Here is a 27,458-nt window from a genome sequence, read left to right as displayed (position 1 = left end):
AAGGTGAAATGCGAAAATTATTTAGTCTTGGCCGGTTTCGGTCACGTAGGAGGGTGTGCAACAATGAGTTCCTCACCGCGTCGAATGCTTACGAGCGTTCTTCCATTCTGTGGCGGTGAAAAAGTTACAAAATTGCGTGGCTCGAGAGACGGAGAAAAATGGTACTCAAGCGGAAACGTATTCTCGCAGCATCTCAGTTTTCGCGTGGATTTGCCCGAATCCGCGCGCAACGCATCACGCAGCGCGCGTTGCGTCAGCAGCGGAGGGTTATCATTGGTTCACCGTGCCAACTCTTTGTGACGTCACGTAGCTACCATGGCCGCGGCCGGAAGTTACAAATCATTTTAGTTTCCGGCCGCGCCCGGAAGCTAAAAAAATTGTTAATCATTAGCTACTCATTTCTTTAACTGGAAACTTCAGTTATGAGGCTATAAATTAGGTTATTGGCTAGCTTGAGTCAGTGCAAGGATTCTGATAAGATATTTATTGCGTTGGAAGCAGTGTTTTGTCCACATATTTTTCGTTTCACGTAAACGCTATATCGCCCACGACCTTCAAATGTTTATGGTGATGTCGCCGTCGACAAGTTTCGAGATAAAAAAGCTTTCATTCCGGCTTAATTTTTGTACAGCATTTAGCTTTGAGCGGAAATAAATTACAGCCTATAATTTTTTAAGGCTTCAATTTGTAATATTGGTCGAATTTTAATATTGTAATACTGGCCTGCTGTCAGTAAACCCAGCCTGGATTGGGAACAGTTCGGGATAAAAGTTAGTGCAGAATACCTGAATAATCTGCGATTCGCTGAGGACATTGCCTTGGAAGTCACTAAGCAAATGAACTGGAAAGCAAGAGCAATGAGGTAGACACGAAAACCAGAACGGTCGGTATAAAAATTAATTCGTAGAAAACTGAAGTAATGTTCAACAGACTATGAAGGGAACAGCAGTTCGCATTTGGTAGCGAGGTGCTAGAGTGGTAAGGTAATACGTCTACTTAGGGCAGGTAGTGACAGCTGATCAGGATCACGACAGTGAAATCACCAGAAGAATCAGAATGGGGGGGGGGGGGGGGGGCGCATTTGGCAGGTTCTTTCAGGTCATGAATAGGAGTTTACCAGTGTCTCTCAAGAGGACAGCGTATAACAGCTGTATCTTACTGGCACTCGTCTATGAGGCAGAAACATGGAGAATAACGAAACGGCTTCGAACTTAATTAGGACAATGCACTGAGCTATGGAAAGGAATATTGCAGGTGTAACGAGACAGGAAGAGGGCTGAGCGGGTCAGGGATTAAGCGCGGTTTAATGACCTCTTAGTCGAAATCGAGAGGAAGAAATGGGCATGGGCAGGGCATATAATGCGAAAGCAAGATAACCGATGGTCCTTAAAGCTAAAGGAGTGGATTACAAGAGAAGGCAAGCGTAGCAGAAGGCGGCAGAAAGTTAAGTGGGCGGATGAGATTAAGAAGTTTGCGGGAGTAGGGTGGCCTCAGCTGGCATAGGACAGGGTTAATTGGAGAGACATGGGAGATGACTTTGCTCTTAAGGAAGGAGGCGTAGTCAGGCTAATGATGATGTCCAAGGAGCCAGTATTTAAACTGTCTTTACTGCAGACGCATGATTTCTCTTTCTATGTATCATGTGGCACGAAATTAGTCGTTATTGCACCATGTTTAATTTTTTTTGCATATCTGACAGGTGTGAAAGAAAAGCAATAATTTTGCATTTATTTTGTACTCTCTACCATCACTCCTTGCACATTGTTTCATAGTTGAAATGAGGTAAAACAGTTGGTTTGTCAGGTAAGACCGCCGGTTAATTTTTCGACGGGTTACGCAGTACGGCGCGAAGAAATAGTGGGCCATCAAAGTCCGGAAGGACATGGCACGGCTTAAACTTCAGCGGCACCTGTAAGTAAAACAAAATCAGAAGTAAGTGCAATGAAATCGGTCTACGACTTTACATGGCAATTAAAACAATTCAGCAACAAAACTGAAGTTACATGCTGTTATAATTTCGTTCGTTTGTGTTCATTGGAGTATACATTGGTTTAAAGGTATTACAGTCAATGACAGACGCGGATACCACAAACCATTTACGCCTCTGCAGGAGGGTACTCCCGGGACCCGCCAAGGGTCTCGACAGAACCGAGGAGTGCCACCTCAGACGGCTCCAAACCGGGTCTTTCCTATATCCCGCCGTACTAAAACACGTGGACCCGACATTCACGGGCAGGTGAAAATTCTGCGGGCAGTATGCTGACCTATACCACATGGTGTGGGTCTGCCAGTTAAATACAAATGTAGCAGTTATAAGTCAGCCAACTAGGGAGGGCTGGGAGGCGGCCCTGTCCAGCTCGAACCTGGAGGCCCAGCGGGCCCTGGTCCAGAGAGCCCGGGCAGCGGCGGCAGCCAATGGCGTCCCGGAATAGGGACGGCCACCCAGGTCAACGTCCATCCATACCACACTTTACCAATTCAGTACAGTGCAACAATAAATGTTTTCTCCTCCTCCTCCTCCAAAACTGTAGACGGGAGAGGTTTTCTGCCCCCTCTGAGAACAGGAATCAGTTTAGCCCACAAAGACTTGCAGTTGGCAACAAAATAACTTCTTGAGTAAATGAAATGAAATTTATTTCACCAGAATCAAGGTACATATACTTGGGATTTTTTTTTTGTTTTTATATCTGCTAAGGTTCACAAGGCAAAAGGCGTCCATATGGCGCCTGACGGGGCCTCGTGACCTTCACGCACGCTGTGCGGCGAACAGTGTCAGTATTTGCTGAAGGAGACCTTGTACATTAGGGAAATCACATCACATTCAAGCGCAGTCTTTTTCAATTCAAAACAAAAAGAAATAAACATAAGTAATAAAAGCAAAAACAGAGCATCGACAAGAAAAAGCCAACAAGACAATCAAAACACAAGAAAGAAATATACATAAGTAATAAAAGCAAAAACAGAGTATCGACAAGAAAAAGCTAACAGCACAAAACAGTTTCACACATTCTTTGGTGACGTCTCAGGTAACATCAGGTTGAAAACGTTATCAGGGTATAACTCGCCAACAACCACGATTGAAGGCCAGTCCTGGTTCTGAGTTAACATTCGATATGAGCCAGCTTGTATTGGTTGCCTTTTTTGTTTTTTATTTCAGGTTTTTCTTTTGAGGTCACGATAAAATGAAAATATGATCGCGACATTTGATAATAATCTGCAACCTTTAGCAGTAGTGCTTCTTTCACTTGTTTTTTAGAAGAATACGGATACGTATTCCGATACGGAAGTAGGATACGGCGGTTCCTGCGTTTGTGCCTGGCCGTAGCCTGCCATGTTTTGAGTATAGAAAGTCAGTCGACAAATGGCGGAACATTTCGCAACTGCTATAAGTATGTCTGAAAATTTGCATAGGTTTCGTAAATATGTCGAGAATAATTTTCGCTACCGCTTTAGAATAACTTTCTGGATATCACCGTGCTTTATACATCCTTGCAGATCTCGTAAAATCTGGTTGATTAAGACATCATATCTTGTATATTAGGTGGTTTCAGTTGTGTAAATCAAGAATCACATTATTTTGGATGCCTTGTAAGAAGGACACAGAATAAAAGCAGGCGTCAATATACACTTCAGGTCCGGAAAATGTCTAGCATTTTATGACAAACGGTAGGTTTGCTAAAGAAAATGTGTGCCTTAAACGAAGGTCTGTACTTAAATGCCGGAGTAATAACAGACTTACTTTAAGTGTATTCGTTGAATAAAAAGAAGTCTGTCAATGTGTGTTCCAAGTCGAACACTTTTTTAGCAGAAAATTATCTTCTACATGCGCCACAGGATTCTCATGGGCAATGCTCATTGGACACGTGGATTTCCTGCCAAGTTATCTAAAATGTTTGGTGGAATCGCTCGGGAGGTAGCTGTAATTCTTTCACGAGGCTCTTTCATCGTTGTGACTTCAGTCAAATATGCCATGCCGCTCACATGTTCCAAGGCAGAATAAAATAAAAAAGGATAATGCTGGGCGATATCAATGGACAGGAAATTTGACCTTGTCTAGCAGAGAATCTGTATGGAAATTACTATGAACAGCCTGATACAAGTGGGGACATTTTCCCTTTTCTTGGAAGAACGAACACCGATGTTGTCGTACGAGATAACATAAATGTTGCCTGTGCATATAATAAAGTTCGTGTGATTGTGTCCAGCATTCATAAACAGCAAACATATATTTCGGCTGTCTCACGGAAACTCTGACACACTGAGTTGTCTGTTTTAAACGCTATGCCACAGAGGGGGCGCGAGCCTTGAAGATGAGTGGACAGATGCGTTATTCGTAAAGATTTCATTGCACATAATGTTCTTCTGATTCTCGGCAATGAGTAATGTTTTTCAGTATTGTTTCAACTTTTTGTCATATGGAATACAAAAACTAAGCTAATATTACTTTTTATCGCTGTTAAATATAGCTATAACAGCTATTTATAGCTTTCATACCTCACTTTGCTTTTAGAGAGCTCATAGCACGAACTGCTAAAAGAAAGCGGCACCAGGAAGAAACAATAAAAAGTACACAGCCAAACGGGTGCTCGCTTTTGATTGTTTAGTTCTTGCCGAAGCACGGTATATGGACACCAACGAAACACCAACAAGGAAAGGGAGCAAAGGATAATTGAAATTAAATAATAAACATCAATTCTTTGGTAGCCATTGATCCAAAAAGATGCGTCCCTTTTTTGGTGTAGTAGGAGCGCTGCTACTGTTACGCACCTGCACATGCTATCTTCGACACCTCGATGATTTCTCAAACCTACTAATCGCTGTGACCGGGAACAACATAACTTCGCTCAAACGCAGGCATGCATTTTTTTTAGCCTAAGCATAGCTGTGCATTTATGGAAGTGTGCACTTAGGGGGTGCTAATTGCCCCCCCACCCACCTTAACATTATTAACATGCTCATTTGATTGTTGCTACATCTACCTGTCTGTCCAGTATATATTCGTTTCCACAATGCAAAGGTACACGACCGACAGCAGTCTCATCACAAGGCGCAAAGGGATTACTTCTTGTGGCCAATATTCCTTTTTTTGCGTAGTTTTTTTTACAGTCACGCTATAATTTAAAATATTAAGGCTAAACAAAATGCCCCGATTAATTTTTTATAACAAATTGACTCGAATTCGAATACGTACGCCCAACATTGTGAATTCTCTCGACTCTAAAAATGAAGAGGGACACAAAGTGCACTTTGTTGTCGTATCCCATGCAGTGGTCGCCCCGCCGGTATAATGTGACTATTCTGTTCCTTCAATTCACTCCGTTTTCATCTTCCACTGCACTGACTGCCTGTCCACGGTGACAGCACGGGCTTGGCGTCACTTGCGCGAAGGACAGAAGGTGCAAGACCAGTAAACTCTCATAGTATTCTCAAGTAGTATTCAAGTAGTATTCTCAGCGGAATTCTCATAGTATTCTTCATTTGCGTATGAGCTGCTTTAAGGTGCACGGGTTTCAGACTTGCAATCGGTGGTGTGACGGGTTTAACTGATCGCAAACGTACTGGCGTGTTTGACTGACAGCAGGCTCTGGCTATCAGCAGGCGAACCGTGAAAACAGTTCGCGTTATAGAGTTTCCGTTATCTGCAGGTTTATTGGCTAAGCGTATATTGGCCTATCATGACACGGAAGGTCACGCGCAAGGGGTAGTGTCCAACATATTTTAAGTGCCAAGTACTTTTATCTTCCATGCACGGCACACTCAGGTAAACATCATCCCTAAAACAGCGGTGAACCTAAGGCCGAACTTTAGGCTGAAGTGTTAAGCTTATATTAACAATAAAGATGTAGGATATGTGCATTTCATGCTAACTTTATAAAGACAATAACCGCCTTCAGGTATGTGTAGAATCATTTGCCTGCACTGAACGGAACGCACGCACGCTTTTGCTGATACCCGCAATGTGGGGACGTGGAATACCGATTACAAACTATTCATAGAAAAGCTTGTCAAAGAACCTCCATGACTACGGTAGTGAGATCCGCAAAATTTGTGCCTCGTATTCTTAAGCTTCTGCACTTACCATTGTGTCCGGGCAGGTCTCAAACCTAACGCGACGTAGCAGTGAAGCGAGGGTGGTCTTTGCCTGTAGTATTCCAAGCCGCATGCCGACGCAGTTTCGCGGTCCGGCACCGAAAGGAATGTATGTGAAGGGCCGCACGCTGTCCTTGTTTTCCGGCAGAAACCTGTTTAATAGTGTCAAACTATCGTCATTACTATCGTCACCACCAACACCATCTTAGACGCGTTAGCCCCAGAACAAGACAAAGACGTCTACCGGTGCTTACTAATTTTACGTGGTGTTTCAAGGAAGCCCGCAAATGATTAAGGAAAGAAGGCTTCTGTTACAGAGTAATACTACAGTTAGCAGACATTAGAAAATAGATAAACCATGGTAAGTACAGTAAGCTATTGAACCAACTTCAGATATTTGTATTAGACATTTGAAGCTGCCCGTTTGTAATATGCATATCAGTTATGAGAATGTCGTAAACGCTGTTAACCTCTGTGCTGCAGTACAGGACATTTTGTCCATCTTAATCCTGTTATGAAAAGCGTGCATCTTTGACACGCTCGAAGCCACGCCCACCAGTATACATCCCTCCGCGGCCCACATGCTACGTGGCATTCTAGTTCCCGTATGGTCTGGAGCGAAAAGCACCTGCGAGAACCACAGCACGGGCAAGACACAGAAGGTCACCTGGTACGTGGTCCACACTGGGCCGTGTCACTCTATGGTGCGCAAAAAGTCGGTAAGTAAACTCACGCAGAGAGTTTCTACCCGGCCAGTTTCGTCTATCTCACTCTGTTCAGTCTTTCAAAACGACTATCTTGTGGGTGGTTAGTTCCCTTGAGCTTATTTCGTAGGAATGACATATCTTAGATGATAACGTTATTTCTAAGTACCACTTTTTCACCGCGCCCGCTTTCTAATAACCGCGTTTGAGCTTCTGCGAAAAAGGCTCAACAAATATACTCTAACATGACGTGGCTGTTGGCCACGCGTTTCAAGTTCTCTCAAGAAAGACAAATGCGTTTTCAAAGAAGACCGCAGACAACGCACCAAACACCAGCATAGTGGCTTCGTCGACCCAAAGGCACGGAGTGTAATCGCCACGTGCTCTCATGTACAGAACATAAAAAGCCGTTGCATTGCTTCGGAAAGCTATTTGTGATTGCGTGATTAACAGCTACATAACGTTAATCTTAAGAGAGTGATTCCGCCTTTTCACATGTCATTTAGGATGGATGGCTGACGAGAGGCACAATCTCAACTGTTTCAGCGATGAGCTGTTCCTGCTTGCTCACTGATGTCTCAAACTAGGGACTGTGCATGGAAACAGCCCGTTACCTTTTTGCATCAACAGTTAGCTCTCGGTGGCTACTTTGAAATCACCAGATGTTTTGCCGCGGGATTGAGAAATGGAATCAATCCTGAGTTGTGCCGCTGTGGAACGGCATGTAGCACGCAAGCCATTATCTTTCGTAATGCGTCTCCTTTAGTCTCAGTTTAATTCAATTTGCCGAGCGAGGTCCTATTTATTGATCCAGTAGTAACTTTCTCCTAAATGGCACGTGCGCCTTAAAGCGATGTTCTAGACAAAAGGTTTTTTTTTCTTAGGTGCTTAACGCGGCTGGACAGACTAAAGCTGCACTCTTTAGCTCTTGCACTTGCCCCTTCAAATACAGTGGCCGTTTGCAAGTTGCTTCGACTTACAGCTTCGAGAGCACAGTCGAACATACGCTCTTCCGTCACCAGCCGTGTCATGTCGTACCGTTCCCTGTGACATTGCATTGCTGTCCAGTCGGCGGCGCCACGCGCTGACTGCTCGATGGGGGCATAATGGCGGCAAGAAAGTAGTCACAGCGCAGTGAGGTGTATAAGCGCTATAGGGTAAGGCCATGTATGTTCGTGGTGGTGCACCACGTTACCTTTCCGTACACAACCAATGGTTCAATGCTCTTTTAAGTATCATTTGCTGTATACTTAGTGGTTGAAACTAAAGACTTTGTTCAACAGCCGAAAGAAAGGGTAATTGGTTTGGTTTATTTTGGTTTAACATCCCAAAGCGACTGCGGCTATGAGAGACACCGTAGTGAAGGGCTCCGGAAATTTCGACCACCTGGGGTTCTTTAACGTGCACTGACATCGCACTAGGCACGGGCCTCTAGAATTTCGCCTCCATCTAAATTCGGCAGCCGCGGCCGGGATCGAACCCGAGTCTTTCGGGTCAGCAGCCGAGCGCCGTAACCACTGAGCCACCGCGGCGGGGCGAAAGAGAGGGTAATTAACTTCAAGTCTAGCGCGTATACAATCGATGGCGGTGTATTTTACTGTTCACGCTGGCGCCGGCGATGATGACTTCAGCATCCGTAAGAGGTATATGCTAGCAGCTAATAGCAGGTACTATGGAATTTGGGCCTATGCATGCAGCATTCACCAGCTAGAGTAGCTTGCTAATATCGGTAGAGACCTCCGCTCACAGAACAGCCGTTTTCAAATAAATTCACTATATGAGACGGTAAGATAAAGGCGCTTAGAATAAGGGGATAGTTGATATTTGTTCTTCCTTCGCAAGTTCACTCATGCGCACCTGTCTGGGTTGAACTTCTCCGGATCGGGGAAGTGTTCGGGGTCGTAGTGCATGGCCAGCATGGGGATATCCACACACATTCCGGGCTTGAAATGGATACCGGCCACAGTGGTTTCCTCAGTACAGAGCCGCAACAATCTGCCAAACAAAAAGAAATGAAAAAATGAGACATTCACGTTTATTCTCTTCATGAGCTATACTCAGATGCCTTGGAAGACATTGGCAGCGAAATAACGCCATATTGCTTTCTTAGACGGCTGAGAAAGCTGACGCGGTAACTACGATGCATGCTCATTTAACTGTACTTCCGCTCAGATGATTTTAATATGCTCATTTATTTCCAGTGCATCAACACGCGGCCGCAAATAATTTAGCCAGCAGGTTTTCTCCTCTGAGCAGTCAACGACTCTGAACACTATATTTCCTATCCATAGCATGTTTGCTGGAAACGATATCCGATAGTTTTGCCACGACATGACATTGCAAAGCTAACAAAGAAAAGAAAACGTAAAAAATGCGCTGGGAAGCCTTTCTTTAACTGACTATGTTTGATCAGGCAACAAATTTGATTAATTAAAGCAACAGCGTTAAACAGCAAGATAGGCTTGTTCCCGCCTTGAACAATTACAGGACCCGTTTCCCCTCCTGAACAATGATAGAAACACTAAAGAAACACTAAACACTACACAAAGAAACACTTAAGTCTTTATTTGTCTATAATGCTTAGCTCACAACCCAAGCGGAAAGAGCATTACCATCGTCATAGGTAGAAAGAAAAGGTGAGCTATGCTACAGATATGCGGAAATTGTTTTCAGGTATTCAGGACTGGCATCTTGACCGCCCTAGGCTGGATGACGCGCCTGAGGTTATCTGCCTCCGGTTACTAAAGCCTGGATTTCCTAGTCAGCACATTTGAAGCTGCAGGAGAAAACCATTTAATATGAACGCTGAACTTTTTACAAAATTGTCCTAATGCACTTCTTTGCATCAAGCTCCTTGTTCTTAAAGCAAACATGGAAACGTAAAGTATCAATATGACATAGCGAATTAACCGGGTTCAAAAAACAAACGCGAAATGAAGCTCATGCTGTTCTCACGTAGGGTTAGGTGTGCAGAGGCGAAGTGCTTCCTTGACGCAAGCCTCGAGGTACGGCATCTCTTGCAGGGCATCATACGTGATGTCACCCTGAAAGAGGGAGAAATCGGAAACTTAGCATGATTTGGATCACCGCGTGGGCGGTTGAGAGTAAGCTACTGCTGTCCTTTCGGTTTGTTGCTTTACCTGACCTACGCACAATTTTTGCACCAAGTATTCTTTCGAACTATGCAATTCATCATTTCATATATAGCATCATTACTCGCTGATGCACCCTAGTACGCATTTAATGGCCGCATTTTATCTTCACCCCTTTTTCTTTTATATTACTTTTCCGCACTTCTCTCCTTCCGCCTTTTCTTCTGAATTCCCTTGCCCACGCAGAGTAGCATGTCAGCGATTTTTAGAAGGCGGCTATATTCGCAGTTTTTTTTTTCATTAAAGGGCTTCCCGCTCTCTCGCAGTAGTCGTTGTGCGCTAAGAATGCAAGCTTAAGTCCAAGCTATATGGATTTGAACCGCACTCAGCGGGCTAACACTGTCGTGAAAAATGTAATATGTGGACTCTGGCCTCTAGTCTCGTTTATCTTTGTTTTATTTATTGGACAACTGTATTATACACTGAACTTCAGAGTGCTATTCCATAAAATTGCGTTCATTCAGTTTCACGATTTCTTTTTAGGAGTAGACTACCCCCTGCAAGCAACACAGAAAGACGGGCTGGGTTTTTCTCTAAACCAACCGACTATTAACTTCAGGCTAAGTCGTTCTGAATAAGAGTAATTTACTACGTTGCTTTAAGAGCGATCTGCAGTTCCACTGAGTAAAACAATAGAACCACTTAAGTCTTTTGTTATCGCGGGAAGATAAGAAATTTCAGAATGGTGTTAATCCACTTTCTTTTCATGAATTACAAGGTCAGTTCATTGCAACCCATCATTGTGTGGCTAATCCAATTCTCATTTCAATGATACAAAGGAAAAAACGATATATATTGCCTGCAAAAGAAAATTGTTTTAGTTGCAAAACTTCAGACGCACAAGAAGGCACGAAAATAATAAACATATCCTCTCGGAGAATAAAAGATATATAATATTTGGTGTGTGCTTTCTTGCGCCAAAAATGAGTATTCAAAGTTTCAGAACTTCTCATGTAGAGATTGAATTCAGCAAAACAAAAAACAACTAATGTTTGCACACAGCGCTTTATTTGGACGGTTCCGCAGTGCATTGTGAATATCGGCCCCGTGCCGTCTTGCTTATAACTGTGTCCGCTGCACTAATGGTGGCACTGAATCGTTTAGAACATGGCCGGCACATTCAGAGCCGCCCTGAAAGCACCGAGTCTCCGCGGCAACGGCGGAAGCGAAAGTTACAGACGGGCACCTGTTGATAGTCGAGGTTGGGAGGAACAATCATTGCTATCCAAACTAAGATAAGAAGAATAGACGTCATCTTTCTGCACAAAACGGTCGCTGGCACCTAGGGTGAATTGTCGATGCTGCGAAATCGGGCAGGCGCAGAGAACGCAAGCTTGTCTGCCATGCTTGTTCCATTCGCCCTTATAAAAGTGGTCTTTAGACCTCCTGTGCACATGTTTAGACCCTATTTCCAATCTTTAGACTTACCTGCTCTCTATAAACAATCTATAGACTAAATTTGATGGCAACTTTAATTTTGTTTTGTCTTTAGATAATGTATGGACTGAAGTTTAGAAAAACCTTAATTTCTTAGTCTATAGAACACTATCTATAGATTATCCGTAGTCTAAAGTCTATACAGTTCACTTTACTTCTGTTTATAGACATCTTCGGACTGCATTTCGGCTAATGTTCTAAAGTTGATAATAATTTAAATTTAATACTACCTATTCAGGGTCTGTAGATAGTATATAGACTCAAGCTTGGTAAACAGGCCGAGTGGCGAAATGACTAGTGATGTGTCTTCCAGCTGTTCTAGGGATAATGTGCTATGGATGCACTATGGAGTTATAGTGGTCTTTACACCTCCTTAATTCAGAATTGTTGCATCAGTGATTTCACGTCTCCTCATAATTCCTGAAAATAGAGGGGAAAAGACGGGTACGAAAGTACTCGGACGTTTCGATCTAGCTCTGCCAACTGCCTTACAAGAGTCAATGAGCATTGTCTTGTACCCGATTAATATCTACCTTTTACACCTTTGCCGTATGCATTCACGTGTAAAAGTGCTGCCACGCAACTATCCCGTGGCGAAATTTTTTTCCTCCTTCCCATATACCTGCCGGTTCGGAGCCAATGGCCCACTGATGACGCCCATACATATTGCCACCGTACGAACCATTCAGTGGCGCCGTACCGCGGCTGAACTGTTTAAGTTGGGACTTGCCAAGCCTAGGGCACTCGAGGTGCTCGCAGATCGTCTTCTTCCTCGCTCGAGCTACCTGCTGCCTAGCACGCCCACCTCGTCTACTTATAACCTGGTCTGTTTCTTCAACCGTTTGTCGGTGACAATATTTTCCAGACACAAAACGAAAAAAATGTTTATGCTATGCCACTTTTCATTATTATTCGAGAAGTGTGCCAGGTGCCCCTCAGTTGAGGAAGATGCGTCGGCTGTGCTCAAAGCAGAATCTTTCGGTTTTATTTTTGCGAAAACAATATGTTTTAGAGCGAGAGTAGCCAATTGTTGTGAACAAATTGCGCACTCTATTCTTGGATACCAGCTCAAGCAGGACACGGAAAGCATGCAAATGGTACGTTTGTTTCTCGTTTTATGGCGAGACGGAGGAATATTGATGTTGCTGGTAAATGTGCGCGCCCTTACGTTAGGAGTGCATGTGTGTAGATGCGTCTGTTTTCATAGAGGATTACGTTTCCAATGAAATGCAACTTGATCGTACATTCACCTTAGGCTACACGATGATATTTTATTCGTCTACTAAGCAATTGTAGGCAGAGGTGTAGATAGAGAACAAATTATTTGTGCAGCGACAAACTTTCCATCCTCGTTTGTAAGCGGCGTCATAAGGAGCGGAAACCATTGAGTTCCCCAATAATAATTGCGCTGATTTTGTGCCGCTGGGATGCTTAAGGCGCGGAAACGCCAGCCGTTTATGAACCGTGTTGGTAATGCGCCCCTCACGAAATGTGTGTTGGCTATTTGGTGCTACAAAATTGGGGTGCAGCTAGAAGAATTGGCAAGCACGAGAATAACGGCCGAAATGGCACTATGCGCTAGTCATTGCCTTGTTCGATCCATTTATGCGGAACCTCTAGAAGCGCTCACTCGCCTTCTGTGGTAATCATCATCATCAGCCTTACTACGCCCACTGCAGGGCAAAGGCCTCTCCCATGTCTCTCCTATTAACCCTGTCCTTCGCCAGGCGCGGCCGCCATATTCCGGCAAATTTCTTGATCTTATCCGACCACCATCCGCCGCCGTTGGCCTGTGTGCTCTCATTTTGAAGCCTTCGTAAAGATCGCCTCGATGAAGAGGTGGTTTACACTTCGTTTCCCGAGCCTAGTCGTAAGCCCTGCGCACGCGTTCACAGTTATTCGGAGAGCATTTCTGCAAGAGGCAGAGTATGCGTTTTCCCTGACTGCTATTTTATGGAGGCGGCAGAGTTTGTCCCTGTCCTGACTTCCGAAAACGAATACAGTTCAGCACGCGCTGTGCTATTACGGTGGCGCTTGTGGTTGGAGGGGTGCACTAGATGTTTTCAATGTCCATTTAATGGAGTGCCATTCTCAGCAGTCCGTAATGAGTGAATGCTGACGAGTGGCACTATTATTCACAGACTTGTAATTTAATGTAAAATAAATATGATACAAAGATAAGTATCAGCAGGAGGCATTCAGTGGAATTGGATTATTTAGTAAATATTATGGATAGTTATTACAATGTTTTGAGACAACTATTTATGATTTGTCATGCGTAGTGGCTGAACCGATGAATATTACTTTGCTAGAATGCGGTAGCAAGGATATGACTTGCGGTATAGTGTACGTCCATAGAAATGCGTAGAGTTTCTTTTCAGTTACCATATCTTTTTTTTTCCTCTGCTCTGTACAGGTCGCATAGGAAAGTTTAATAAATGAATACGGCGGAGCTCAGATCTATATTAACGCATCACGCGAATGAGAGGTGCATAGGTTCACCTCACACTCCTGCAGTGACTCCATGGGGTTCGTGTTTCCATCTACACAGTCTAAAAATACAAGAGAACCGTGTTAAAAATACTACCAAATGTTTGGTCGTTTTGTTGTAACTGCAGATTTTTCTTATTTTTAATACCAATATTGTGCTATAATAGTACAGTTTTTTCAGTGGTACACATCTGCACTCTACTTCTGTTGTGCTTTTCTTCAGTAACTAACTACTCTCTTGTTCATTTTTTTCGATTATCAAGAACCATCTGACCAACCTTCCTCTACCATGTACTCAAAACTTTGTTGTTGCTACAAAAATGTCTGTTTTTACGAGAACTTCATGGACAAAAACATGACAAAAATCTGTTTTGAGGACAGAACATTTTCTGTTGTGTTTTTCGACTGGGTAAAAATGTTAAATTTCGTGAAAATAGAATAAAAGACGAACAGCTGCCTGAAACAATGCTTATTGGCGACAACCTTACCAGGGGCTGTGAAAAAACAAAAAAATTTGTAGAAAATATGTCCAGTCTTGGCGCGAAAGTGAATCATTCACTCTCCGATGATTTCTTCCTTATGTGCACTGCTTACAGTTCGTACCTGCCAAACGGCATTTTACTTCACAATTGGCTTATAACTTCTTTCGCAACATATTTTCCACGTCCGACAGAAGCCACATATTTCCCAGGTACCTCGGAAAGTGCCTTGTCCACTTCGGCAATTGCTCTTTCTTGGTATTCGGGATTGAGAGCCAAGTAGTAGGTGGTGACAGCAACGCTGGTGGTGGTGGTCTCCACACCGCCAACGAATAAGACTATACCTTGGGCGGTTATCTCATCTAGCGACATCCCTGAAAACATACTTAGGTGAGCATTCACACTGACCCTTTTTCACAGCGGCGTTTGCAACTTTCCTCGAATAAACCTTATGAAGGTCTCTCAGCAATGCCAATTGCAATTTCACTGCGTGTGATCCTACCGACAAGCACCAGAAACTTATTTCTAGGCTACCACTGCCATCGATAAAAAATTTTTTCTTACTCAATATCCCACAGATGTAAATAATGTTACCGCCGCATTTGCCACTAAGTTCAACGAAAATCAGGATGAGCCGCCGCGGTGGCTCAGTGGTTATGGTGCTCGGCTGCTGACCCGAAAGACGCGGGTTCGATCCCGGCCGCGGCGGTCGAATTTCTTTGGAGGAGAAATTCTAGCGGCCCGTGTACTGTGCGATGTCAGTGCACGTTAAAGAACCCCAGGTGGTCGAAATTTCCGGAGCCCTCCACTACGCCGTCTCCCATAGCCTTAGTCGCTTTGGGACGTTAAACCCCAAAAACCAACCAACCAAAATCAGGATGAAGGTTACCTCCTTGCTTGAGAGTGGTTTGTACAAGCATGTACACCAACATACCAAAGACCGAAAAATTGCAAACAAAAATGCAAGCTATATCTTAATCTTCAAAGACATTTAAAAAAGATATTTTATACCTGTGTATTGTGTTATTGCGTGGAACCGATTTCGCACAGTTCTACAAAACACATCACAGCAGAAAGGCATATCAAAGGAGTCCCTCGAATACTCACACCGGAGCTTCTTCTGACGGGGGCAGTAATTAGTAGCAAGCTGTCACATTTACGTTACACTTTGCCTAAGTATTGCAGCCTTTTGTAGCACACCGTATCTTCGAAAGTTATTGTCACATCAGCAACGTACGTTGCTTAATCATGTTGGTACGTCAGCACCGGTCTTCAAGCATGCCAGAAAGTAATTCAGTATTTCACCCTGTGAGTCTTGTTCGCACCAATAAATCATGCCCATTACTCGTTTCTAAAAGAAACACGCATCTTTATCCCATGGAGCGTAAGGCACAGCCGCATCTGCGCACATAATCGGTAACATATGAGTGAAAAATGGGTGTTTACTTCAATTCGAGTTTCACTGCCTCATCATGAAATGCACCCACAAAGAACCAGAGGCTCCTAATAGTTCCGTGATAACTCAGCCTTACTTTTTTTTTCGGCACTGTCTGACTTCTTGTCTCCAGCTTCCTCCCAGTTGTAGTCCGCGTTCATAAACACTTGCAGGAAGTCGTCGTCTTCCTGAAAGTCGGCACGTTAAAATGTACGCAATAAATGGAGACGAAATTCTTGCCTAACAGCAACAAAAGCCGACCTTTCTCGTGTAGTTCTTAACATCATGTAGTTAACATTAAGGAAACGTCTAATGGTGAATTTCCTTTGCTTGGGTTCTACGGCCATTCGATGTTTCATAAAATATTTATGGGAGGCCGACCCGAGAAGTAGATTTTCAAGCTGGAATTAAACACCGTCTTTCAAACCTTGTGCCTGTTTGAACCACCAAATAGCGTTTAAAGCCTCCGACTCTTTCCACTCGTTCTGTCTTATTTAATACACAAACTCGCCCAGAATCAGGTTATTTCTAAGTCTTAATATGTGCTCAAGCCCTCCGCAATAGAAACAAACTTGAACGTCGCTGAGTAATCCACCATTGCATATACTACTGCATATTTTACGGTAACTCGCCTTATTTCGTGCTTTTCTCTCTTCTATCAAGTGCGAAACAAAAGCCTTGAATACATCTGTGCTCGCTTTCGTTGGGTATTCCGGTTGCAGCAGCTTGTAGACATTCGGCATGAGCACTGCGGAAAGAGCACCAAAAAAGCAGAATTTCGTTTACTGTCACGTACGCATGCAATCCATGCATGCATGCAGTGCTAAGAAATGCAATGCAAGAGGTGCTGCGTCACCTAATTTTATAAGTTCTATGATTATTTGCCTGGTGCATATAATCTTTTCTTCGAGAACTACAAGCGTGCGTTCGGAAAGAGGAGTTGGAAACGAGCAACCCTGCCTTCTTGCGAACGGTCAAACATCTTCCTGGATCATAAATCGTTTGAAAGTTTAGAAGGTTAAATAATGTTGGCAGTGTACGAAAATACAAAGACACAACCAGAGGGACAAAACAAAATTGCTCAACGGTTCCAACTAATGAAAACTAAAGCATGCTATGTGGACAAACCAAAATATAATGCTGCTATTTAACAAATAATGCATTCCGGTTATAGGCTTTGAACACCGATAAAAACAATATTTAGGGACATGTTGTCTCTACACTACAAACTGTAATCCTAAACACAGTAAATATAAACTCGGGTGAACTGGTAGAGAATGTTTTTAATTGCTTTTGAAAATATAGGAAGCAAGAGCTCCTATAAAACATATGAATTGCTCTTCTTGTCTGGGCAAAATCCAGTTTGTCTTGACTGAAGCAGCCTTAACGATTTCAAATTTATTGAGAAAGCCCCTTTAATTGTTCAGCCGCCTTTTAATTTACTATCTGGTGCGCAAGGAAACATTGCTCATTTATTGCTACGAAAATCTCGCAGGCTTTTTCGAACTGGTATAACGGTGGCAGGAGGGAGTACAGGAAAGTAAACGTGAATAGAAGTATGTGAGATAATGATTGCCAAATGACTGCCGCACTGAAGTACCAAGCTACTACTTACACATCATCAGTAGCTTCCATCCGGCAGCATTCATGAATAAGCCTTGAAGACACTTAATTAGGGCGTGGTTGGGCTCATTCTTGCAGTCCAAATCAATACTGTAGTTCAGAGCAGCCGTAATGTCCACTGCCGTGTGGTGTACAAGACTGGAACAAAGTTTTTTTCGTGTTTTTACTACACAACGTCGCTTCCGCTGGCGCTAGATTTGTTTGTCCCACAGCTGTGTCCTGAGTGTGTACAGAAATAGCAATAAACTGAACACTTTGTACTAATTTTTATCGCCTCGCGCTCGACTAGCGCCACTTCGGACCCACACACCATTGTCTTAAATTTAAAGCCAGTTCCATAGTGTCGAAGTTTCTGAAGAAATTATTCACGTTTGTTAGTTAACGATTTGTTATCCAGATATGCTCTCTCTCCTATTGCTCAATTTTGCATTTAATGCCAGGCCTGCTTACTTATATTTCTTTCCAGCAGTAACTTTGGCAACACAAGTGGAAGCTACCAAGAAGAAAGACGTGTACTGTGGGATGTACGTTAAAGAACCCCAGGTGGTCGAAATTTCCGGGGCCCTTCACTACGGCGTCTGTCATAGCCTGAGGCGGTTTGGGACGTTAAACCCCACAAACCGCAAGAATAAAGAAGAGAAAGAAACAATCAGATAAGGAGTAAGTGCAAAAGAAGACCCTTGGTATCAAGGCGCTAACCTTATCTCCACGCTTTGAGACTTTGCAAGCTAGGCCAGTGCGCCGACCTGTTTCCGCAGCCTACAACAACAAGGCTCAGCCAATCACAAACATTTCTTACGACAGTATAAGCATGCTTAACTTTGTGAATGTGGGCCATTCTACGCTCAAGCGGGCAGCTGAGACGACATACAGAGACAAACATTCGAGCTGTACTCCACAGCGCATGCGTTTAGTGACTCTTTAGTGACTTTAGTGGTAACTCACTCGCCGAAGTTCACAGGCTTGTTTTTGGCGGCTGCGTCCACGACACAAGTTGCTAGCCTTTCAGAAACGGTTTTTATCTTGACCACGATCTGGAATGAGCAGGTTAATACGCAAATACTCTTGTATACATTTACGTTCAAAAGCTTTCCCGCTGCTTGGTTAGGTCACTTTCTGCAAAGAAATTTTATTGAAGTAATTTATAGAGGGTCTGAAATTTTTATCGGTTAAGAATGGAATCCCGGTGAACTACACAGCAGTTCTTGTGCCTCGTATGGCTTTGATGAGCACCTAGCGCATCTTATGTGAGAATAACGTCTTCTCGTGCAACTTTCATCCCGCCGATAATCAACCACTTGAATTGAGATGCAATTAATATTAGCAACCTCAACCACTTCTGCTTGCTCTTTTCCTGTTATGCTCCTCCGAAGCAATGTTCTGTAACGCAATACACCCGAAATGTTTCCCATGTCAACATATATCATAACCTATTTAGTGCATAAACTTGAATCGGTGTTATTTAATTCCGTGCAACACGGCTACATTTCATTTTTTATGATCATATGCACTGTAATTGTTAGCCATGTTATCCAGTATTCTAGTTTACGGAATGACTGGAACGCAGGTTTTTTGTTCCTTACACTACGGCTACCTTGAACTTGTGGCCATGTCAACGAGAACTGCCATGTTGTCTTTGACGCTAGTCTACGTAAATCCAGGAATTGGCGTGGTTCTCTTCTTCTCGATACGGCTACCGCCAGCTTGTTGTGACCATAAGAACTGAAGTTGTTTTCCATGTTATCTTCTATTCATTTTATGCACTAACTAGAACTGGTGTTATCTACATGCTTTCGGTATGGCCGCGTTGAACTTGTGACCATAAGCAGGGTAATGTTTGCCACATTATGCTATATCCCAATTTAGAAAATAGGGAGAAGTTTTGTTATATAACGGCCAGCTACTTTCAAATTGAGGTCATATGCACCGCAATTGTTTGCCAGTTTACCCTACATTCAAGCTTACAAAATAACTACAATTGGTGTTATTTTCTTCATGGTGTAGCTTCATATTTTGTCAACATATGTTACTTAATTCCTGGCCATGTTAATATTGCTCCTTGTTAACGCAATTAAAAGAATTGATTTGATTTTATTCATCACGCTCAGGCAACCGCCAGCTCTCTACTAAATGACGCATGTTTCTTCCTCGGGACAGCCGTTAAGCGGATTATATGTCATAATAAATCATTAAAATCGTTTAAACACATAGCCACATAACAGGAAATCATAACATTACAAACAAAATAAGTCTATTTATAAGAAATCATTCAGCTGCATGTAGCTAAAGCCAAGGGAATACTGATGCTGGATGCGTTGCCTCTCAGGACTATTACTAGAGAGCTGCCCTTTAAATAGGTTACTTACCGTTCTTAGCCGGACTGTGGTGAGTGCTGGAGTGAAAACATTCCTGACTTTCATCCACTCCTTACCGGAGAGGTTTACGACGGACTTTTTCCAAAGGTCACTTCCAAAGCGTTGGGACGCCTGCAGTTGTAACAAAGGCATTGCACAGGAACAAATTAAAAAAAATACTCAAAACGACGGGGCATGGCAGCTCCATTCTTCTTTTTCGTCTTTAGTTGCCATATATTTTTTGCTGTTCTTCATTACATCCTTTCCACTAAAACCGAGGCGTGTATCACATTCATTCAGAGAGGCCCATAAAACATACCAATGAGGTTCGCCCCTGGCTTCGTTCCCGTTACCCTTACCGATCTATCGGAGAAGTTCTTGAACTTCGTGACCAAGATGTCACGCAGTATCTCTGGGTCTGCCACCACAAGTGTTGGCACGGTGCCTTGGTAGGACCTGTGAAAAAACATTTTTTTTTTATTCTGGTATGAAAAAAAAAGACATTTTTCCTAGCTCTGATCATTCCTTCCATGGTTACTACTAGCTGTTAACTGACTAGGCCACGTTAGTCTGCAGAACTAGCTTCAGTGCTGTTATGAAGAAAACCTGCATCTGGTGTTCTACAGCACTTTCTCAACTGCAAAGTGATGGGTTAGAAGCTCTTCATTTAGCCAAGGTGGCAAATTTGACTCAGGTTCTATTTTCGGCCGTTCATATCGTGCTATCATAGGCTTACTCAACATCATATTTTGGGCACTGACTTTGACTAAATCTTTCTGGTAAATGATGACTACCTGGCGTCAGCGTAGAGAGGCAGCATTAACTAAAGCAAGTCATTTCTGTTAGGCAGAAAACAACGATGATTTCAAGTAAATAATGGCTACCTGGCGTCATCATAGACAAGAGAGCATGAAATAAAGGGTCATTTTCAGTTAGGCAGAAACTAGAGGCGACCGCTTTACATGCCCTCAAAAAAAAATTAAGGGTGCTGAATTGGAATGGTGCGGAGAAAATGCGATAGCGTTCTTCTTTCGGTAATATATTCCGCGTTCATAACGTTTCACTCCCCAGTCTATTCCACTTCCGACTGCGCAACTATGCAAAATCTTAGATCGCGACGAGTTCTCATACCACTGCTGGGGCAGTGGCGCCGCGGTTAAGTGATGCGCCATTGCACCGACAGATGGCCTTTTCAAACGCAGCCACCCGTGTGGCTTGTGAAACCCAGTTTGCTCTTCCCGAGCGATGCGAGAATGCGTAGGTCCCGCATACTTTATTTTTGCAAATGTTGCTCAATGAAGGCTGTCTATTTTGTACGCAGGTCTGCTACTGTCCGAGTCGGTCTCTTCTCAGTCATTTATATTATTGAGTAGTTATTCTTGGTCTGGCGTCGCCCTCCTCCTTCCTGCTAGAGTTGAGAAGGAAAGAGAGAAAGGACGGCTGGCAGGTTCAAAGATAATTTCTCTAAACACAACCTGGCAGGCGGAGGCTCGCTACGATCGCCGAACACGCTTGTTGCTACCGCCGTCACCGGTCAAGTTCTTTGTGTGCGCAGGTCAGCCCAAGGAAGAGTTTGTTTCAAGAAGCCTTTCACTCTCTTCACAACTGCTTTACTGTCATCACCATTACGTGACAATATAAATTTAATTCCACAAAGGAAAAAAAAGTGGCTTTTATGCAGCAAATGTTGCTCTCATGTGTGCAATCGTTACGAAGATTACAATCGCCAAGCCGCACAATACAAAAGAAAGACGCAAAATGTTCAAACCTCGATGGCCATTGGGCCTAACATAATCGAAATTTAAATTTTGTGGCATTTCTATGGCATTGTGTTAATGGGAAAAATTTTATCTTATGGAACAGTGATCTCACGAATTCAATAGGCAGGTAGCCGCTCGTAGGCTTGCATAGTTGACGAAACGGATAAAAAAAATACATCTATACAAACTTGTAATATACCACTGATTTCTGCCATTTTTTGCACTTCCGTCTAATATAACGGATCGATGCTCACATCTTATTTTAGCCTAGAAAACTGTGAAAAATTGTGAAAAACTCCGGTGATTGCGGGCGTCCTTATGCATGCGGACGCCTCAAGGGTGCACTGAAGACCATCTTGTACTATATGGAAGACTCATTTCATTCATTAAACCTTTCAATGGGTGTATAAAGCTCTATTCCCGAGTCTGAAGATTAGCAGACTATCTTCTCCAGCGCATTTTATTGCTCGGAAGAGAATGATAAAGCCCTATTTTTTATATAAACCTTTCGCGCCTCTAATGATAATATCAGAAGCGCAGCACGAATTAGACGGTATTCTATTGCATTGAGTTAAAAAACTTATTCATTTATATGCGCGTACAAATCAGGAGGAAGGCCCGAACGGTGTGGTCGTATTAAATTGCTGGTAGTTTGGCCATTTTGTTAGGTGAACATCGCAGCTGATGGCATCTAAGAAAAAGGGTAACTCCTGGACTGGCTTAAAAAACAACTAGAAATACTGTCATTAAAGAAAAGATAAATATTTTTATGGCAATTGATTAAAGAAAAGGAGAATGCTTGAGAATAAGGAACGTGTTAATAAAAGCGCGTGCGCATTTCACTTTGAACCCACTCATATGAAAACGGGAGTTTACAAGCAAGGAAATGGTTGGTTGGTTTAGGTTTATGGGGTTTAACGTCCCAAAGCGACTAAGACTATGAGAGACGCCGTAGTGGAGGCCTCCGGAAATTTCGACCACCTGGGGTTCTTGAGCGTGCACTGACATCGCACAGTACACGGGCCTCTAGAATTTCTCCTCCAAAGAAATTCCAACCGCCGCGGCCGGGATAGAACCCGCGTCTTTTGGGTCAGCAGCCGAGCAACATAAACACTGAGCCACCGCGGCGGCCGGCAAGAACCATCTTGCAACCATCTTGCAAGAACCAAGAAAATAATAAGCAAACTAATGACGTCAAGTATTTACCAAGCGTGAGGCTATTTGCATCGCTAGGTTTAGAAATGGTATTTTCTCAATGCGCGTTATATGTTGATTGTTTGTGGGTGTCTCATATGCGTTTAGAAGGTATTGCGGATCATATTGCATGCGTAAAGTGCAGCAAACTCTAATCATATAGGTTTACTGCTAGAGCTACGTCGAGTCGCCCTTAGCTGATTATAAAGCCTAACTTCTTGAAACATACAAAAATGCATAAAAAGGAGGGTAAATTTCTCTATATCGTCTTCCGGAGTATATGGGTTTGCATGAAAGCGTTGTCTTGTACCTGAGGAGTACAAACACGGTGGGCGGATGGGGAGGCGCTTGTCCACTTACCCATAAAGACGACCATAGCGCTTGTAGTTACTGAGTACCACCTCGCCGAATGGCTGAAAAAGTAAGAGAAGCAGAAAAAACTTAACCAGTGCATATATTGTGATGCAAATGTTTGACTACGGGTTTCCTAATTATTAATGCGTTAACCTGCGTTAGTGATCTGCTAGCGTATGCTACGGTAAGTCAGTGAAACCATCTCCTCGTAAGCATTCTTGCTGCGTCATAATGCAATACTGAAGAATAGATACCATCCGTGAGAGAGAGAGAGAGAGAGACTCTTTAATGAAGAGCAGAGAATTTAGCCGGCGTTTAAAAATCGCTGGCATGATACCATCCGTAATCTATCCTAATGTGCCTGTAAGTCATGCATTACTGTTATGGCAGCTGTTAGAGTAATGTAATCATGTCATTGCGTGTTCTAGCTTGTTAGATACGTGTAAAAAGTATAATTATCGTTAGTGTAGCAAGAATAAAGTTATGAGCCCATAACTTGTCAGCCATCACGCCTGGATCTTCAGAGGGAGTTTTTGTACATTTTAGGATGAGATGCCTGAACATATTTGCTTTAGTAGATGCTGTTCACGTTGGTTTCGAAACGTTAACCCTCGCCCTGTTCGTAGATTTTACTCATAAACATTCCGCTATCGTAGGGCCCTGCATTATTACCTTTCCTATAAACCACACGGGGCAGGAATATTAACTTACCTTTTTTATTACGTCGTACAAGAAGCGCATATACTGCCAGAAGGTTATATATGGGATGCCCTTATCACTCCAGAAGGTGAATGTTTTTCTCACCCACCTGAAATAAAAATGGGGTAAAGGATAAATTCTAGTTGCAAGGAAGAAGATATTCCCACCTAACAGTGCCAGGTGGCGCACAGCTGACCTGAAAGACGACGATGTAGCCATCGCGCCTTCGCGTACCATCTGCCGTCGCCTTTTGCCTCACTCTATAGGTAATAAAGCACCCCTCTTCAAAAAGTAGGTGCCAATATATTTGCAGACACGGGATAGCAAGCTGACCGATATGACTGTGATCTATATTTAAGTGACGCCGCTTTTGAAATGTGGTGGTTGATACGAGTATTTTAAAAGGAAAAAAAGTTTTGCTTTGGTCTTATTATATAATCTATGATTTGTTCTGACCAGGTAAATCTTAAGCTCCAATCTTTCACATGTGCCCTCTGCTCTTGGAAAGTTCTGTACCGATTGATTGGCAAAATTTTTATGCAACGAAACGTATTTTCGAGTAGGCACCAGAATCAAACAGTCTTGACAACTGTTTGATTCGTTCAGGTGAACTTCATTCCTTAATAAGTGCGCTCCCCATTTCTCAATAAAAAAGCAGAACAAAGTGCATAATGTAGTCTTTACGCAGAGACTAGGCTGATACTATGACAGGTGTAGGAAGAGCTTCAACAAAAACGCTTCAACATTACGACAAGTTAGGCAGCGACACCAATAGTGGCGGTGGAGGCCACATGTTTGTGTGCGTTTGCTGACACCATTTTTGTTATCATGTGCAGATTCTAGAGTAATAAGAAAAAATTTGCGTTTTCCGATGCTCGTAAACTGCGACTAATAAGTACGTGTATAGGAAGCGAAAAAGGCATTTACAAAATTTTTATCTGTGCAAGTTTCCGGCCTCGTGTGCCAAAAAGCTTAGAATGAACCTATGAACCTGGTAAAATGTGATGCTCCTCTCTGCGCACTACATTCCACATTATACAAGTTCAGTACCAGGTGCAGATTTTGCAACAGAATGAAAGAGGTTATTCACTGCTCTCGCAAAAAATTCTTTCATTTTATGGCTACCACTTGTAACGGGTGTTGAAAGAATTCCGACAAATTTCAAAGCGCCGTGACATAGCTATCGATGCCCTCTTTGCGCGAGTAAAAACGTTCCCTAGAAATAAAAGAAAAAAACTGATGAGAAGGCGACATAGCTTTCTATTGTAGTCGTATGGTGGAATGCACTTGGATTCTGTTTGCATTCATGTTCTCGATTGTTTGAAAAGTTTGAAAAGTTTATTCGGCCGTGAAGCATTCGGATTGAAAACAAGTACACGAACACATGAAATCTTGCACATCGTGACCGTCGACTCTGTAGGTCGTTCAGTCAGGGGGAATAATCAGGGATCCCACCGGTAGTGACAGGACTACAGACCGGGCTTTGAATAGGAATTGTATGCCCATGTGATACCAATATTTAAGTATGCGGTGTCTCTGCCCGCGAATATCTCCTTCCGATGACCTATTGGTGCAGAGAGTTGCAAAATAGGTGGTCTTTCACTCCATAACGATGAGTTCATCATATCGAGCAGTACCGCACAGAAATTTAAATACTTTCCTGCTTTCGTATTTATAACTTATTCGCGGATCAAGCTTGCTAGGTGGGATTTACGCAAGGCGTTCGCCGACTAATACAGGCCCAAGAATTTTCTTTGCATTGTTGTGCGGCAAAGCATGATGTCGTTTATGTTTTGTCTCTGCTGCCAATCTGGACAATTGGCCTTGTCTGATGGAAATGGGCTTTTTTCCTACGTAAATTTTTCTGAAAAAAAAAAAAATGTTTCTAAATACCTCTACAGATCTCTACCACGCTTTCTGTACATCGTGAACGAAATAACTCCGTGCAGGTAGTAAAGTGCTGAAGATGGGGTTATGAATTATGATTGTCTGGCGCATAGACTTTAAAAAGTCCCAGATGAAAAATGGGAGAGCGATGTGAACCACGTTTCGTGGAGGATAAACTGCCTCGCAGGCACAACTGCCACAGACGGCTGTGCGAAAGGGCGGTGAAGGCGATCTCACTTGGCCCGGAGCTCCCACGGGGGACATTTACACCACACAAAACACTGCACCGCACGCAGGGAAACACCTTAGCCTAAGGCAATAATCTCTAAATGTCAAGCACCCAGATTATCTCTTTTCGTGACGATACGTGCCTGAGATGCTGGTGAGGCATGTTATCTGAGCATGCACAACGCCATGATTGTTTTTCACCGCTCATATCGTTCAGACAGCGCGATAAACGTCGAACCTGACACAAAAAGTATTTTTATTTATTTATCGTACCCCTCAGGGCCAGAGGCATTACAGTGGAGGAGTGGCAAAAGCACAAGAATAATATTAGAAAAATACAGCAGAGAGACAAATTTAAATAACACTTGAGTATGCAATGCTAGCTATAGCTCTGCGGAGCATCTCGTAATTATTCATGTCAGCAATATCTACGGGAAGGTGATTCCAGTCACGCGAGGTACGCGGCAAGAATGGCTGGGGAAAATATTTGGTGTCGCTAGAATCGAAACCGACACGAAGCACGCGAAAAAGCGGACTGCCTCAGCTCACCTCAGACAAGTTTAGGCTTTTTGAGCTCGGTTTTTGTTTTCTTTTTGAAACAAAACAAAGAAAATAAAAAATGCACCTACCATGTCAAAAGCGATGCCGCAAACACCAGGACTGTGACGAACGCGTGCAGCATTTTTTACACGCGTGAACTTGAAGCGCTAGTAGAGAGCAGGATGCCAAATCACCTTGTGGCACATCCGTTACCTTACAGGACCACTAACAATTTAAATGAGTTTGCTTGCGTTGACACAAAGAGCCGCTACAAAAAACGCTGAATTCGTGAGGCATGCGTCGTACCTTCTCAATTCAGTAACACATGAAAAGGGCAAACAGCTACGGAGATCGGGATAAACGTCACAGATAGATATCATAGGAAGAAATAGGGCGAGTGTCACGTCGTTCATGCGAGAGAGCGAAGCTGCGAGTGATGCCTGGTGGGGTACGAAGGGCGCTGTGTTAAGCAGCGCGTTGGCGGTCAAGGGGGGAGACTAGGCGAGCAAGAAAGGCAATTGCTCGCCCGCCGCGTGCAATTGGCTCCAATCACGATCTAGCGTCGCACACTGGCTCAGACGGCAAAGGGATGGAGGGCATGAATTGAAGCTGGAGTTAGATGTATCCAGGCTGCCGCGTGTGATCTCCGTAAGGGGAAAAAATGCCTGCCAGAAAGGGAGACAAGCATCTACGTCGAGTCGCTTATCTCGCCGGCGCTGTTTATTTGTGTGTGTGTGTGTGTGTGTGTGTGTGTGTGTGTGTGTGTGTTTATTTTTTATGAGTTCGATATGCTGTCCAACTATTCACTTCTGTGAGGTAGTGGCTCCCATGCTAAAAATGTTAAACTTGAAAACGTGGCGTTTCGGTGAGGTTGAATATTAAGAAAACGGTATGCAAACAAACTTTCTTAGGTTGTTCCGTGTTGAATCTTTTATTCGCAGTATTGGTGAGCCCGGTTCACCAAAAGTTGGCTCGACACAGCGAGGCCTGTCAGAAGCTTCGTTTTCTTTTGGTTCAGCGCCTGGCACATCG

General features: G+C 43.3%; 1 protein-coding gene across 1 annotated transcript; it reads right to left on the bottom strand.

Annotated features, from left to right (window-relative positions):
* Positions 1–1,657: 1,657 nt before the first annotated feature.
* Positions 1,658–26,957, bottom strand: LOC149364170 (cytochrome P450 3A41-like). The gene is made up of 14 exons (XM_089574162.1): positions 26,516–26,957; positions 23,784–23,880; positions 23,079–23,131; positions 20,124–20,220; positions 19,777–19,896; positions 18,356–18,444; positions 17,403–17,548; positions 16,420–16,535; positions 15,885–15,975; positions 14,569–14,726; positions 9,750–9,838; positions 8,652–8,789; positions 6,080–6,242; positions 1,658–1,909 (listed from the first exon to the last, which is right to left on the bottom strand). Exons 1-14 carry the CDS (start codon positions 26,566–26,568, stop codon positions 1,817–1,819), a joined length of 1,503 nt encoding a protein of 500 aa, XP_089430288.1. The 5' UTR covers positions 26,569–26,957; the 3' UTR covers positions 1,658–1,816.
* Positions 26,958–27,458: the final 501 nt, after the last annotated feature.

This window comes from Amblyomma mixtum, chromosome 2 (genome assembly GCF_055824585.1).
Source record: "Amblyomma mixtum isolate Tamu chromosome 2, ASM5582458v1, whole genome shotgun sequence".
Classification (NCBI taxonomy): Eukaryota; Metazoa; Arthropoda; class Arachnida; order Ixodida; family Ixodidae; genus Amblyomma; species Amblyomma mixtum.
This window is presented reverse-complemented; position numbering and strand designations above follow the sequence as displayed.